Here is a 17,909-nt window from a genome sequence, read left to right as displayed (position 1 = left end):
CAACGCCCACCAAAAAAAAAAAAAGAAAAAAAAAATTTTTTTAAATTAAAAACAAATAAAAAAGTTTTTAATTAAAAAAAAAAAAAATGTGGTCGTTCGTTTTTCTTTATTCTGCGGTGCCAGCCTCAGGCCTCTGCTCACCGGTCTTTCTGCCCTGTTTCCCTAGTATTGGGGTCCCTATCCCTTTAAGACTTCCAAAATGCGCTCGCCAAAACAAAACAGCAAAAAAGCAAAAAAAAATGGTCGCGCGCTTTTCTTATGCCCTCTGTCGCCCAGCCTCCAGTGCCTGCTCACTGTTCTTGCTGCCCTGTTTTCCCAGTATCGAGCGCCCTGCACTCTGGCCCGGATGGCTGGGGCTGGGTGTTCGGCAGTCCTGGGCTCCGTCTCCCTCCCGCTCTGCCTGCTCTTCTCCCGCCGGGAGCTGGGGGGTGGGGCGCTCGGCTCCCGCGGGGCTGGGGCTTGTATCTTACCCCCTTCGCGAGGCGCTGGGTTCTCTCAGGTGCGGATGTGGTCTGGATATTGTCCTGTGTCCTCTGGTCTTTATTCTAGGAAGGGTTGTCTTTGTTATATTTTCACAGATATATGTTGTTTTGGGAGGAGATTTCCGCTGCTCTACTCACGCCGCCATCTTCTCTGATTCCTCTAGCACTGCTCTTCAACAAGGGGCACAGAGTCAGGATACTGGTGCTTTAGCGGACATATTATCCTAGCCGTCCATGGTTCTCCGCCGCCCGGACCCCAACTCTCGCGAGATCCAGCCTGAGGCCCACCCCACGCCTCCTCAAAGACACTTTCTATGCCTTTTTCTCTCTCTTCTTCTTCTGGTACTCCTATAATGCAAATATTATTTCATTTCAATTGGTCACATAGTTCTCTCAATATTCTGTCATTCTTAGAGATCCTTTTTTCTCTCTCTGCCTCAGCTTCTTTGTATTTCTCTTTTCTAATTTTTTTCATTTATTGTCTCCTTCACTGTATCTAATCTGCTTTTAAAACTTTCCATTGTATGTTTCATTTCTGATACTGTATTCCATAATGATTGGATCTCCGACTGGAATTCATTCCTGATTTCCTGAATATTTTTCTTTACCTTCATGAGCATGTTAATGATTTTTATTTTGAAATCCCTTTTGGGAAGATTCATGAGGTCAATTTCATTTGAATCTTTCTCAGGTGTTGTATTCATAATTTTATTTTGAACCAGGTTCCTTTGGCATTTCATATTTGTATATGGTGCCCTCTAGTGCCCAGAAGCTCTACTCTTTGGAGCTGCTCAGCCCCTGAAGCAATGCTGGGGGTCACAGCGGAGTGGTATTGATGCCTGGGGGGAGGAAAGAGCTGTTTCCTGCCTCCCGGCTGCTATGCCTGTCTCCACTGCCGGAACCAGTGGGCCGAGCACACAGGTATAAGCCTCTGTGCTTAACCTTTGAAGTTGCTATAGACGGGACTTCCCTCTGGGTGGCCTAATGCCAGGGTAGGGTTTGCTGGTTTGCGAGCCAGGTGGGGCTGGCTGGGAGAAAGGCACAATAGGCTGTGTATCACGGAGTGGGTCCTTGGAGCTGTGTAGCCAGCCAGGGAGCTGGAGCGCCTGTAGATTGTGAAATTTCCCATGTTGCTGGGCAGAGTTCACCCGGACAATTTTGTCTACCTGTTTTTTCTCCTGAGCAGTAAGCTCTGTGTAGTCCTTGCCCCTTTAGCAGGCCTCTTGCTGTTAGGAAGTCTCTCAGACTGCCTGCCTTTCATTTGTCCCAGAGCAGCCGGATATGGATCCCTGCTTTCCACAAGTGGCTGGAATCTCAGTCTCTCCAGGAATTCTGCCTGTCTTAGCTTTCCAATCCCCTAGTCACAAGAGTGCCATCCAAGCACCATGAAATGTAGGTTTGTGCTCCCAGAGCAGATCTCTAGAGTTAGGTTAGGTATTCAGCAGTCCCAGGCCTCCACTCCCTCCCTGCTCTATTTATCTTCTTCCCACCATTGAGCTCGGGTGGAGGAAGGGATTGGGTCCTTCCAGGCCACGGCTTTGGTACGTTACCCTGTTCTGTGAGGTTTATTCTTTTCTCCAGGTGTATACAGTTTGGCACAGCCCTCTTTCCTTTTGCTCTTTCAGGATTAGTTGTATTAATTATATTTTCATATTATATGTGGTTTTAGGAGGAAGCCTGTTTCACCTCTCACACCACCATCTTTAATCCACCCTATTCCAATTCTAATTCATTTAAACCAAATTTTGTAAAGCAAGTATAGCCAGAGCCTTACACAAGAATTTCAGCATTTTAGTTTTTTGCCTTTTGTTACCTACCATAATTAACCTATGAGGTGCAACTTTTGAATGCTGTCCAACTTTAAGAAAAAGGGAATAGTATAAAGATCAAGTCAAGAATCAAAACCCCCACCTCATATGTACAGTTTGGGACGCTTAGGCCCTGTTTAGATACAGTTCTTGACAGTGGAAAAAGAATCATGAGAATATGGATGACTGTGGTAATCAAAGACATTCTGGTCAAAGGTTCCAACACATTGGTTTAAGGAATACAGAGAATGATGAGAATAGGGTAATGTTGCTAGAAGGTAGATTACAATAATTAACATGCTTTCCCAGGAGAACCTGATTGAGTAGATTTGGATGAAGTCTTGGAACCTATATTTAAAAGCATTTGTGGTGATTGTGATGCCTCTGTTTGTTTTGGTAAATAGTGACCTATGGAATCTTTATAATGTAATATACTTCGGAGTTCCGTACTTTGTTTCATGACTCTGCTTTGTGACCCGGTAGTGAATAACTTGGAGCAAGTTGTGTAATTTTGCAGAGCCACAGTTTCCTATTCTGTAGAATGGAGGACATCCATTTTATAGGCTGTAAGAGTAAATAATAGTACGTGTAAAAGCATAAAGCCTAGTAGCAGACACACTCATGGTAAAATGCCATCTACATTAAATATTTGAGACTTGACCTTATTATACTCTTACCAGTGATTCTCAAAATTAAAAGCAAACCTAGACCTGATCATCTTAAAACCCTTTTGGAATAAGGTGCAGTTTTAATATATCAAATTGTTCCCCCAAACTATTGCCACTCTCATTCTCCCTGCTTCTTTTGCTTTTTGTTCTATCCCATTCAGATGAAAACAGACGTAACAGAACTAATATTTGGCAGGAGAGAAACATCACTCCTTTTATTCTTTTCCATTTCTACTTGACCTAATCTCCTAACTTTTAATCATTAATAGTGAAGATCATTTCCACTTACCTAAGCCCTTCCTCCCACTTCACTCATATTACTGATGGGCTACATAGAGAACTTTTGAGCATAGCACTTGACAGAAGTTCTTTCCTCCAAAATAGTCTACTGTCTTTTGTTTTCATTCTTAGTTCCCCTAAAATAAAAAAAAGATGTTTGTGTGTGTATATATGTATGGATTTTATTCTTTCATTCTCACAATTGTTGGCAAGCCTAGGATCATGTTTTGATATCACAGTAGAAACTTTTACTCTGCACACAATGGATAGAATGTTACATTGCCTGCAATCTGGTTTCCGCTAGCTGGTACAATGTAGTGATACAGAGTTCAGATTGTGGAATTGGACACCCTTGGTTTGAGACCCATAACTGCATCCTCCTGTCAGTTGTATTATCTTGAAAAAGTTTATTAAACTTACCTGTATTTCATTTTGTTTATTTATAAAATGAGGATCATACCCACCTCACAAGGTTTGTGTGAGGATTTCAAAAGTTGATATATATTATTCATTTGGAAGAGTGCCAGACACATACTAAGTTCTATGTGTGTTATTACTATTACTTTTTATATAATAATAAGTTGTAAATAATCTTGGAATCATCTCATTTTTGTGCTTGGCTTTATTTTTCTAACTATATTCTTTTTTAGAAGCGACTTTTTATTTTGAAATAGTTTTAAACTCAAGGTGGTACAGAGGGTTTTCTTCACCCTTCTAATGTACATTTCACACACGCCACGCCCCCAAACTTCTCCTAATGTCAATGAGCCCATTTTAATTCCCAATGTGGTCAAAATAACTATAAGTTTGTTTTAGGGGAGTAAGTGACCAAAGATGATGTGAAGCTTCTATCTCCCTGCCAGGTCTCAAATTAATTCATAAGTTTATTCTCTGTAAAGCAACAAATACTAGCTATCATCACTATTCCATGGCCAGCCTTCCCTTCCAAAATTCTTTCTTTCCTGTTTAGCTCCTTGTAGTATTAAATCCTGCTTCCAAGAAAGTTGTCTTGTTGTTAGATGACTCTTTAGTATATTTGCCAGTTGTTGACTTCCTTTCAAACAGAAGTCTGCAATAAGAGCTCTGGATAAAAAAAAATATTAATTAAGTAGATTAGTGTTTTTGTGCAGGAACTTAACTGGCAGCTTCATTTGATATCATCACTGTGACTTGAAGTTCTCAGATATTAAACTTTTAATGCTACGTACAAAGATCCTCTGAAACCATCTCATTTCCCAAATGTAGCTTTGCTGAAATCTTCTAGAAAGCTTAAAGTTATTACTAAAAGTTATATTAATAACAATTTTTAAATTTTGAATAATTATTCATTTCTTGCAAATACTCTATACTTCTAAAATAAACATCTCTCCTCATGGGTTCTAGGAATTTATTTTTAACCAACTTCCCAGATAATTCTTAAGCAGTCTTCAGTGTAGTGATTCTTACACCATTAGTTAGAAAACCTGGTAACGTTACTTGATAATATCATTAAAAACAGAAAAGCCAGGATGTCCCCAAATACTTCAATAGGATGAAGAAAAGTTTGCATAGTTTAAGAAAATACTAATGTTTCAGGTTTATGAAGAAAGGCAAATTTTAGAAATAATGACATTATAAAATCATGTGATCTGTAGACCGTATTTAAGAACCATTTGACTACTTAGTAGTATAGATACTTCTGAAACTATTTTTAGTGAAACTGAAATTTATCAAATTCTTATTTTTTGGTTGGTGCCTAGATTTGGCAAGTAGTGGGTTCTCAGTTTAACATTTAACATTTAGATATATTAGTTAATTTGAATAGGGTGTTGATTGGATAATGTCTTTATATTTCTGCTGCTAAAATTATTTCAAGAATTTAAAAATTCATATTTTAGCTAATGAAAATATTAATTTTTATTACCAGTCCATCTTGTGAAAGTGCTTTTCTTTAGATATTACATTTTTAAAGTTAATTATTTAGATGATATTCACATGTTAAATTTTTATTCGAGTCTAATAATGGCAGTGAAGATAATCAAACACGAAACAGAGGGTTTTCCAGGAGAGGCGGTAAGGACCATGTTTTTGAACAATTTGCACTTAAAACAGAGATACTAAAACTGACAACTGATTTTGGAAGAGGAAAGAAAAATTCTGGTGGTGAAAACCTTTGAAGAAAAATATTTGGCTTATGTTTCATGCTGTTAATACCTGAGTGAAGTTCAGTTGGTATCCCTTCCCTAATCACTGCATTGTCCAAGGTTCAGTAATATGTTACATTGCTGTGGTCAGCACTGTCTATTTCCAAAATGTTTCAGCACCCAAGCAGAAACCTGTATCCACTATGTGGTAATTCCCCATATCTTCTTCCTCTCAGTTCCTGGTAACTTCTGTTCATTGGTCTCTCTGAATTTGTCTATTCTAGATATTTTGTACATATGGACTCACACAGTAATTGCCCTTTTCTGTCTGCCTTAATTCACTCAGTGTAACATTTTCAGTGTTCATTCATGTTGTAGTACATATCAGAACTACATTCCCTTTTATGGCTGAATAATTGCCCATTTTGTGTGTGTGTGTGTGTGTGTGTGTACACCACATTTTATCCATTCATTTTTAATGTACACTTGAGTGTTCTTATTCCTTTTGGCTATTGTGCATAATGCTTCTATGAATATTCATATACAGTTACCTGTTTGAGTCCCTGTTTTTGCTTCTTTGGGTATATGCCTAGAAGTGGAATTGCCAGGGGATGGGATTGGGGTATGTTAAAATATGCCACAGAGTTCACTGTTCTTACTGACAAGTGGTCTTAAAAAAAAAATTCTCTGTGTTGCTGCAAATCTGACTGATTTTCAGAATTGGAAAATGTTAATTGTGACAGGTTTTGTACAATTTTGGTGTAGCAGATTTTGGAGATTCTTCCTTTGCCATTTTGGTGATGTCAGTGACCCATATCATTAAAATATTTTCACTTTGTTTGCTAATATAAAGAAATACAATTGAATTGTGTATATTGAAGTTACAGTGACCTCACTAAGTTTGTGGTAAGTACTTAAAAGAAAGATGTTCATGTTTCTTTTACACAAAGTTTAAATGAGTTATAAACTCATTCCTTCCTGTAGATTGTTACTGGACTTCTAAGGAACTGCAGGAAGTTATCAACTTTCCCTTATGAAATGCAGAATATACCTCATGGAAGGACTCAGTCTCCTTTAAAAATATGTAAATGTTATTTTGTGAGAGGTGACATTTAAAGTGGTGAAGTTTGAAATTTCAAGGTCTCAGACTTTTCTATTACCTTTATATTGCTATCCAGACATAACAGCAACATTTTGTCATATTTACTTCAAAAATAGGAAAAAATTTAAAGAATTGTTAGAAGATCCATCCTCCTTTATATTTTGCATCTTCCCCTTCCCAGATGTAACTTATTTTGACCTTAGTGTGTATACTTCATATTTTTATGAGTTTAATATCATATCTATCCTTTTGTGACTTTTATTCAACATTTTTTAGATTTATGTATTGAAAGTATAGGTCTAGTTCATTCATTCTAATTTCTGTGGTGTTTTATACTTTAACTTATTTCTTTAACAAAAATCATTACTTTTAAGACCATGTAGGATACATGGAGTTTCTGCCCCTACCTTCAAATCAGAAGATCATGCACACTTTAAATTCATCCATGTTCATTTCACCTATAATTATTAGTGTTCTTATATCACTTGGAATTGACATGAACTATGGGAAAAGAAGACTGTTCATTTAAATGTTTGAGTTTCTCCTGTGTATGGAGTCATTAAGCTAGATAGCAGAGATACTGAAGCATTGTATATAGTCATTGGCTCAGCAGAGAAGGTAGATTTGAAAAGGAACCAAATTGAACTCATAATGGAGAGTAATTGAAAACATACTGGAATTATACAGATTAAACACAGATGAAAAGAATAAATTAAAGCTAGATTTGATGATATTTCTCTAACTCTGACGTGGAAAACATGAAAGCCTTTAACAAATATGGAATGAAAGATAGAAAACGAAGCCCTGTTATTTTAACATCTGTCTAAATATTTCATGAGGAGAGAACAGAGAAAATAGGAAAGGAGAGGAAAGGAAACTTTCAAAGAGAATAGATGAGACTTTTCCAGAGTTAGAGTCCTGAGCAAATTAAATAAGAACAAATACATCCCTTATGCATATATTGAAATTATAATATTACAAAGACAAAAATAAATCTTTAAAACTACCAGAACAAAAAGATCCACCTGTAAAAGAACAATAGGTTGACAAGCAGAACTCTTTTTTCAGAAAGGTAGAGATCAGAATATAGTAAAATTTGGAATGCTGGGGGAGAATAGTCCTGAACCCATACTGCTTCATTCAGATAATTTGGGTGTCACAAATAATACCATTCAGATGAGGATGGTGTGTGTTTGTGTGTATATGTGTGTATTAGAAGGAAACTGAGTGCAGGAAGGAATAGGAAGCAATGATGAGCCAAAAATGAGTGTAGATTTGAAAATTGGTAAAAATACTGGTAAATCTAAGTAAGTATTGAGTATATAAACTAGTAATAATGATGATGGTTAATTTAAAGGTTTTAGAAACAAGAACTAAAATACCAGCAAGTGAAAAGACTTAATCAAGTTCCTTGCCAGCTCAGTAGGAAAGAGAATAGATTGAAACTAACATAAAGAGTTCTTAAATATGAAAAAATTGATGGGCAATAAGTAAAAGGATAAAAGTATTACAGGTGGGGGAAATACAGTAGGATAGGGTTTGAAGGAAGGGGACTAATTTGAAAATAATGTAAATATTTCATAAGTATTCATGGTGAAATTGAAGGCTATAAGTAAAAGCATTAAAAAGTAGCATTTGGGGGAATATAATAAAAGAACAAAGGAAAACCAAAAGCATTGAAAAAATTCAGTAAGGAGAAAATGTAAAATAAGATGGTAGAAATACAAAAAACTATCAGTAATGATAATATATGTACAGTAAAATTTCAATGCAAGTTGAAAAGAAAAATTGCCAGTCCAATATTAAACAAAACTGGAATAGAAGTAGACAAAATAGACTCTACAGAGACATATTAGAGATAAAGAAATAATTAATGATAAAAGGCATTTTTACTGGGAAGATACTACAGTTCTGAACATTTGAGTCTAATATATTCTTAAAATATATAAAACAAAAACAGATATAAGGAAAAATGTACAAATCCTAGTTAAACCATTAATCCTAGGCTTAAACCATTTTCCCCTCAGATACTGAGAGACTGAGCAGATCCAAAATGAGTGAATTTTAGAAGACTTGAATAACAGTTACTAAGCTTGATTTAATATTTCTGTTTGGAATAATTAATATACCCCCATTTTATAAATTACTCTTTTCCAGCATATGGAAAATGTAATTTGGCCATCTGTTAGAGCCAAAAGGAAGTCCCAAAATGGAGCATAAAATTTATGTCATAGACCATGTCCTATTGTTAAAGTACAGTAGAAGTCAAAAATCAATAACAGAAAGTCCAACCTGACTCCCTCAATTTATGAATAACAATTCAAATGGAAATAATGAAATATTTAGAACTGAATGACAGTAAAAACATATAAAAACTTAAGGGACACAGCTAAAGCAGCTAGCTTTTCAAGGAAATTCATAATCTTAAATGCATCCATGTAAGAAATTAGTTAAGTATTCAGTTTAAGTAATTAAAAAGGGAGGAAATGGAGAGGGGCTTAAAGATGGTGGCCTGAGAAGTGACATAGAAACCTCCTCCCAAGTATAACAATGAAGCAAAACTGAAGGAACAAAATAGCAGCAGACTCAGAGACTCCAAGAAGGAACTAGTGGTTACCAAAGGGGAGGGGTGTGGGATGGTGGGTGGGGAGGGAGGGAGAAGGGGACTGAGGAGTATTATATTTAGTACACATGGTGTGGGGGATCACAGGGAGAACAGTGTAGCACAGAGAAGGTACATAGTGAATCTGTGGCATCTTCCTGCACTGATGGACAGTGACTACATTGGGGTATGGGTGGGGACTTGATAATATGGGTAAATGTAGTAACCACATTGTTTTTTCATGTGAAACCTTCATAAGAGTGTATATCAGGGACTCTCTTGTCCCCTCCTGGCGTAAGCCGGGAGATCTGTCCTTTCACCTTCTCCCTAAATAAAAGCCTGTACCTTGCTCTCCTAAAAAAAAAAAAAAGAGTGTATATCAATAATACCTTAATAAAAAAATTAAAAAGAAAAGAAAAAAAATAAAACAAACAAAACAAAACAATAACAAAAAGAAACCTCCTCCCAAAACCACATATAATATGAAAATATAGTAAATAACAACTAATCATGAAAGAGCAACAGGAAAGAAGACTACAACAGACTGCCTACATCTGGAGAAAACAGAAGACCTCATGGAAAAGGGTAAAGTAGCAAAGCCACGATCCAGTGGGACCCAAGTGCTTCCTCCACCCCAGCTCACAGGCGGGAGGAAGAGAAACAGAGCAGGTAGCAGGGTGGAGACCTAGGACTGCTGATCACCCAGCCCTGGAGATCTGCTCTGGGAGCACAAACCTACGTTACAAGGTACCCTGAAGATTAGTGGGGTTGGAAAGCTAAGAAAGGCAGAATACGCAGAGTAATGAGATTTCAGTCACTTGTGAAAAACCCACAACTGGCTGCTCTGGGACAAAAGAAAGGTGGGCACTCTGAGAGACTTCCTAACAGTGAAGAGAGTTGCTAAAGGGGCAAGGACTGCACAACAATTTCTTGCTGCTCAGGAGAAAGGACAAGTGGAAAAAATTGTCCCAGTGCACTGAGCACAGCAGGTTGGGAACTTCTGGGAGCTTCAGAAACACTGTCCCGCTGGCTGGCAACGCAGCCCTGCAGCCACCCATCGTGATAAGCAGCCTGCTGCTCCTTCCGACCAGCACCATACGTAAACCTGCTGCCCCCACCATTGTGCCAGTCCAGTCAGAGGGTGGCCCTGCCTAGGGCAGCTAGAGGGGAGTAGCATAGAGGCTGCTCCCTGCACACTCGGCCCACTAGCCCTGGCAGTGGAAATGGGCCCTGCAGCCGGGAAGCAGGAAAGAACTTTCCTCCTGGCAGGCACCAGTGCTGCTCACCTGCAATCCCTGCCATAACTCCAGGGGCTGAGCAGCTCCAGAGAGTAGAGCTTCTGGTCACTAGAGGGCACCACCTACACAAAGTTATTATTCCATATTATTCATTACAAATATGAAATGTCAAAAGAACCTGGTACAAACCAGAATCCCACAAACACCAGGAAAAAGGGCCTAGTGAAACTGAAATCACCAATCTTCTTGACAAAGATTTCAGAATAAAAATCAAACATGTTCACGGAGCTACAGAAAAATATTGGAGACCTCAGAGAGGATTTCAAGAAACTTTAAAAAATACAGTATCTGAAATGAAACATACCATGGAGGGATTTAAAAGCAAATTAGATATGGTAGAAGAGATGGTCAATAAAATAGAAATTAGAGAACAGGAATACAAAGAAGCTGAGGCAGAGAGAAAAAAGTATCTCTAGGAATGAAATAATATTGAGAACTCCGTGACCAATCCAAACAGAACAAATACGCATTATAGGGTACCAGAAGAAGAGAGAGAAAAAGAGATCGAAAGTGTCTTTGAAGAAATAATTGCTGAAAACTTCCCCAGTTTGGCCAAGGAAATAGTCTCTCAGGCCATGGAGGTACACAGATCTCCCAACACAAGGGACCCAAGGAAGACAACACCAAGACATATAATAATTAAAGTGGCAAAGATCAAGGATAAGGACAGACTATTAAAAGCAGCCAGAGAGATAAAAGGTCATCTACAAAGGAAAACCCATCAGGCTATCATCAGACTTCTCAGCAGAAACTGTACAGGCTAGAAGGCAGTGGCATAATATATTCAATATAATGAAACAGAAGGACCTCGAACCAAGAATACTCTACCCAGAAAGATTATAATTTAAATTTGAAGGAGGGATTAAACAATTCCCAGAAAAGCAAAAGTTGAGGGAATTTACCTCCCACAAACCATCTCTACAGTGTATTTTAAAGGGACTGCTATAGACGGAACTGCTCCTAAGGCTAAATAGCTGTCACCAGAGTAAAGAAAGTAGACCAATTAATTGCTAATCAAATGCAAAATTTAGCTATCCACAAAGTCAGTCAAGGCATACACAAAGAGTACAGAATATGACACCTAATATGTACAGAGTGTAGGAGAAAGAAAAAGAAGGGAGGAAAAAAACCCTTTAGATTGTGTTTGAAATAGTGTACTAAGTTAAGTTAGGCTGTTATATAATAAAGAAGCTGCCCTTGAACGTTTGGTAACCACAAATCTAAAGCCTGCAAAGGCAATAGGTACATATCTCTCAATAATTATCCTAAATGTAAATGTACTGAATGGACCAGTCAAAAGACATACAGTTACAGAATGGATAAAACAAGACCCATCCATATGCTGCCTACAAGAGACTCACTTCAAACCCAAAGATACACAGGCTAAAAGTGAAGTGATGGAAAAAGATATCTCATGCAAATAATATGGAGAAAAAAGCAGGTATTGCAGTACTTGTATCAGACAAAATAGACTTGAAAACAAAGAAAGTAACAAGAGACAAAGAAGGACATTACATAATGATAAAGGGGTCAGTCCAACAAGATATAACTATTATAAATATCTATGCACCCAACACAGGAGCACCTACATATGTGAAACAAATGCTAAAAGAATTAAAGGGGTAAATAGAAAGCAATGCATTCATTTTAAGAGACTTCAACACACCACTCACTCCAAAGAACAGATCAAACAAAAAGAAATTAAGGTGACAGAGGTACTGAACAACACATTGGAACAGATGGACCTAGCAGACACCTACAGAACACTCCAAACAAAAGCAGTAGAATACACATTCTTAAGTGCACGTGGAACATTTTCAAGAATAGATCATATACTAGGCCACAAAAAGAGCCTTAGTAAATTTAAAAAGATTGAAATTGTACCAACCAGCTACTCAGATTACAAAGGTATGAAAGTAGAAGTAAATTATGCAAAGAAAACAAAAAAGCCCACAAAAACATGGAGGCTTAACAACATGCTCCTAAATAATCAATGGATCAATAACCAGATTAAAACAGAGATCAAGCAATATATGGAGACAAAGGAAAACAGTAAATCAACACCACAAAATCTGTGTTTTACAGTGAAGGCCATACTATGAGGGAAGTATATTGCAATACATACTTACCTCAGGAAAGAACAGTCCAAAATGAACAGTGTAAATTCACAATAAATGAATCTGGAAAAAGAACAAATGAGGCCGAAAGTCAGTAGAAGGAGGGACAAAAGAACAATCAATGCAGAAATAAATAAAATTGAGAAGAATAAAAGAGTAGAAAGAATCAATGAAAGCAGGAGCTGGTTCTTCGAGAACATAAAATAGATAAACCCTTGGCCTGACTTATCAAGAAAAAAGAGCATCTACACACATAAACAGAATCAGAAATGAGAAAGGAAAAATCACTATGGACACCACAGAATACAAAGAATTATTAGAGAATATTATGAATAATTATATGCTAACAAACTGAATAACCTAGCAGAAATGGACAACTTTATAGAAAAATACAACCTTGTAAGACTGACCCAGGAAGAAACAGAAAATCTGAACAGACCAATTACCAGCAACAAAATTGAATCGGTAATCAAAAAATTACCTAAGAAGAATTCTCTTGGACCAGATGGCTTCACCGCTGAATTTTATCAAACATTTAGTGAAGACTTAATACCCATCCTCCTTAAAGTTTACCAAAAAGTCGAAGAGGAGGGAATACTTCCAAACTCTTTGTATGAGTCCAGCATCACTCTTAATACCAAAACCAAGCAAAGATACTACTAAAAAAGAAAATTAAAGACCAATATCCCTGATGAATATAGATGCAGAAATGCTCAACAAAATATTAGCAAACCGAATTCAAAAATCCATCATGATCAAGTAGGATTTATTCCAGGGATGCAAGGGTGGTACAATATTAGAAAACCCATCAGCATCATACAACACATCAACAAAAAGGACAAAAACCACATGATCATCTCCATAGATGCTGAAAAAGCATTTGACAAAATTCAACATGCAATCATGATAAAAACTCTCCACAAAATGGGTATTTTTTGTGGGGCAATTACCTCAACATAATAAAGACCGTATATGACAAATCCACCACCAATATCATACCTAACAGTGAGCAGCTGCTTAAATCTTTTCTTTAAGATTGGGAAGACAAGGATGGCCACTCTTTCCACTTCTAGCCATGGCTATGAGACAGCACAAAGAAATAAAAGGCATACAGATTGATAAGGAAGAAGTTAAATTATCATTGTTTGCAGATGATGTGGTATTGTACATAAAAAACCTGAAGAATCCACCCCAAAACTGCTAGAACTAATAGCTGAATTCAGCAAAGTTGCAGAATACAAAATCAATACACAGAAGTCTGTTGCATTCCTATATACTAATGATGAATTAGCAGAAAGAGAAATCAGGAAAACAATTCCACCCACAATTGCATCCAAAAGAATAAAATACCTAGGAATAAACCTAACTAAGGAAGTGAAAGACCTATACCCTGAAGACACTCAAGAGAAAGAAGACACCAATAAATGGAAATTCATCCCATGCTCATGGGTAGGAAAAATTAATATTCTCAAAATGTCCATCCTTCCTAAAGCAATGTACAGATTCGATGCAATCCCTATCAAAAAACAATGGTGTTCTTTTAGTGAACTAGGACAAATAGTTCTAAAATTCATATGGAATCACAAAAGACTGAATAGCCAAAGGAATCATCAGAAGGAAGAATAAACCTGGGGGGATTACACTCCCTGACTTCAAGCTCTACTACAAAGCCACAGTAATCAAGACAATTTGGTACTGGCAAAGGAATAGACCCAGAGACCATGGAACAGGCTAGAGAGCCCACATATAAACCCAACCATATATAGTCAATTAATATATGATAACGGAGCCATGGATATACAATGGGGAAATGACAGCCTCTTCAACAGCTGGTGTTGGTAAAACTGGACAGCTACATGTAAGAGATTGAAACTGGATTATTGTCTAACTCCATATACAAAAGTAAACTTGAAATGGATCAAAGACCTAAACATAAGTCAGGAAACCATAAAACTTTTAGAAGAAAACATAGGCAAAAATCTCTTGAATATAAACATGAACAACTTTTTCCTGAACACATCTCCTCAGGCAAGGGAAACAAAAGCAAAAGCAAAAATGAACAAATGGGACTACATCAAACTAAAAAGCTTCTGTACAGCAAGGGACACCATCAGTAGAACAGAAAGGCATCCTACAGTATGGGGAACATATTCATAAATGACATGTCTGACAAGTGGTTAATATCCAAAATACATTAAGAACTCACACACCTCGGCACCCAAAAAGCAGATAACCCGATTAAAAGATGGGGCGGAGGATATGAACAGACACTTCTCCAAAGAAGAAATTCAGATGGTCAACAGGCACATGAAAAGTTGCTCCACATTGCTAATTACCAGGGAAATGCAAATTTAAACCACAATGAGATATTACCTCACACCAGTTAGGATGGCCACCATCCAAAAGACAAGGAACAACAAATGCTGGCAAGGATGTGGGGAAAGGGGAACCTTCCTACACTATTGGTGGGAATGTAAATTAATCCATCCACTGTGGAAAGTAATGTGGAGGTTCCATTTTGACTCAGGAAGTACCATTTGACTCAGAAATTCCATTTCTAGGAATTTACCTGAAGAAAACAAGATCCCAGATTCAAGAAGTCATATGCACCCCTATGTTTATCACAGCTCTATTTACAATAGCCAAAATATGGAAGTGTCCATCAGTAGATGAATGGGTAAAAGAGGTGGTACATATACACAATTCAATATTATTCAGCTATAAGAAGCAAACCAATCCTACCATTTGCAACAACGTGGATGGAGCTAGAGGATATTATGCTCAGTGAAATAAGCCAGGCGGAGAAAGACAAGTAGCAAATGATTTCAGTCATTTGTGGAGTATAATAACAAAGCAGAACTGAAGGAACAAAACAGCAGAAGACTCAGAGACTCCCAAGAAGGGGCTATTACCAAAGGAAGGGGTATGGGAGGGTGGGTGTTGAGGGAGGGAGAAGTGAATTGAGGGGCATTATGACTGGCACACATGGTGTTGGGGTGTCATGCAAAGACAGTATAGCACAGAGAAGACAAGTAGTGATTCTGTGGCATCTTCCTACCCTGATGGACAGTGACTGCATTGGGGTGTGTGGAGGACTTGACAATATGGGTGAATATATTAAACACAGTGATGCTTATGTGAAACCTTCTGAAGAGTGTATATCAATACCTTAATAATAAATAAATAAAGGAAGAAAACTCAGAAGCAAGTAAAAATAAGAGACATGAATGGAATAGATATAGTGGAATGTTATTTATCAGTAACTGAATGAAGTACATTTCACACATGAACAGAAACAGTTGGATAAAAGAGGCAGTTGCAGACTGTTCTGTATGATTCCATCATATAAAGCTAAAACAAAACAATATGTTGTATAAAAAATGTACGTAATTGGTAAAAATAAGAGCAAGGAAGTGAAAAACAATTTAGGATATTGTTTATGTGATGGGGAGGTGCTCAAGGGTTTGGAAGGAAACATGATAGGGCAAAAGGACAACAACTGTAAAAGTGTTGGGAACATTTTAATTTTAAACTGGGTGGTGGGTCCGTGGGTTTTCATTTTGTATTTTAAACATATATATATATATGTATTTATGTAGTTTATAATTTTTAAAAAATTGAAAAATAAACTGTTTCTTGAAAAAAGATAAAAACCTGGCAAGGTTTCTTAAAAAATAAAGATACACAAATAAATAATTTAGAATAAAAATTAGGTATAAATATTGATAAATTATTCCTACATTGAGGGGTGCTCTGTATTGTTCAGGTAAAATATGTGTAACTATGATGAATCTACTTTGAATTCATTCTGCTCCATTTTATAAACAGGGTTTACAAGTGTATATAATCTAATATCAAGAAATATCATGTAGAATTTTTGCCTTTATTGATTGATTAGTTTCTTTACATGTAGAGTGTTGCAAGTTCATAAACTAAATAATCTCAATATCTTTATTTCCTGCCGGGTTGGCTTTTTGGTTTTGAATTTATGTTGTTCCATCCAGATGGGGTGAGATTTTTACTTGAACTGTTTCTATTCATTTTTTTTGTATTCAGTTGAATTAAAAACGTACGTTTATAATGGAAATCAGACTTTGTATGTGCATCTACATGTCTGTGCTTTGAATAAGATGTGTACTATTTTCTAGAGGGAACAAATGTGAGCCTACATTTATTTAATTCCTCTGTAGGTTGTGGAAATCCTGTTAATGGTGCAGATGTGGCAACTTGCAAGTGACACTTTTTCCTTTTAGTCATTTTTAGTTTTAATTCCCAAAGCAAGCAGTGGATTTTAAAAATTGTATGCATAACTATTTATGTTAGAAAAGTTGAACATTTATTTTTAGTAACTATCTGTTAATGCTTTAAAATGTTTACCTAAAATCATTGAATTATGCAAGGCTTAAATTAAATTTGGCCGTCATGTTCCCAAGATTTCGTTGTTGTTCTGTATTGTTCTTGTGTATGTGTTTTAATATTACAGGCTTTCAAGATGGAAATAATTCAGAAGCTTCACGGTCATCCAGAAGAGGTAGAAGAGGTAGTTTCCGAGGTTACCGTGGAAGATTTGGTCTAGGAAGTCCAAGTTAGTAGTAGATTGCAAATGGTGTGCTCCATTTGTTAAGAAAGAAATAAAAAAATGATACCTTTCATATAAGGCTGTAATGAAGATTATTGAGAATACTTTAACACAGTGGCTAGTACATAATCACCTACATTGTATATATTATTTTTAGATACATAATGTAGTTGCATAGTTAATAAGTTGGAATATTATTAGAAGTTTGTGGGATACAGTTCTTCAGTGTTACATACTGTTGTTTTAGAATCTTGATAATGATGGCTGACTTTAAAATAGGTGGCCTTCTCCAAGGCTCTACCCCCCAATATACCTTCTTTTACCAGTATAGCTTTCTACCTTAAATTCCTCCAGCCATCATCCCTTGGAGCCTAAGGTATTGTCTTCAGAAGTCACTGTTGGATTGCCTGTATCTCTTAAGAGAGGAGGACAGATCAGAGAGTTTGGAAGCTAAAACTAAATTTATAATAATTTCATAGATGTGTAGCAGATTAATGAATTTTCACTTCTAAAAACTAGGGATCTGAAGGGTCACTGCTCAGAACTGGTAAGGTTTGATTTGGCAACAGTGGGAGTGAGGGGTTCAGCTCTGGAGAAAAATGAGTGAGTTGACACAATGTGACGTTTTGGGGGTAGTAATAGTGCTACGTTTGGGAGATGGTTTAACTTTTGCTTTTATCATATTTTGACATAGCATTGGCCCTAACTTCTCTTATAAAATAATCTTAATGAAGTAAAAAAACTGAGGAAGGAATTTGAAATTGAAGTAAATAATTTGTGCAGTACTTAGAAAAATACTCATTGTGATTTCTTTTAATTTTACACTATTTTACCCCACATATTTAACTTCA

At 36.7% G+C, this 17,909-nt stretch overlaps 1 protein-coding gene across 1 annotated transcript in view; it reads left to right on the top strand.

The window, feature by feature from the left end:
* Window positions 1–17,909, top strand: part of DDX4 (DEAD-box helicase 4) — a 100,843-nt gene that overhangs the window by 43,698 nt on the left and 39,236 nt on the right. Inside the window, exons 8-9 of the mRNA XM_057495138.1 lie at window positions 5,232–5,289; window positions 16,963–17,064. Of these exons, the coding sequence (XP_057351121.1) occupies window positions 5,232–5,289; window positions 16,963–17,064 (160 nt within the window). The remainder of the gene's footprint in view (window positions 1–5,231; window positions 5,290–16,962; window positions 17,065–17,909) is intronic.

This window comes from Manis pentadactyla, chromosome 2 (assembly GCF_030020395.1).
Source record: "Manis pentadactyla isolate mManPen7 chromosome 2, mManPen7.hap1, whole genome shotgun sequence".
NCBI lineage: Eukaryota > Metazoa > Chordata > Mammalia > Pholidota > Manidae > Manis > Manis pentadactyla.
The sequence above is the reverse complement of the archived record's forward strand: the minus strand, read 5'-3'. Positions and strand labels throughout refer to the sequence as shown.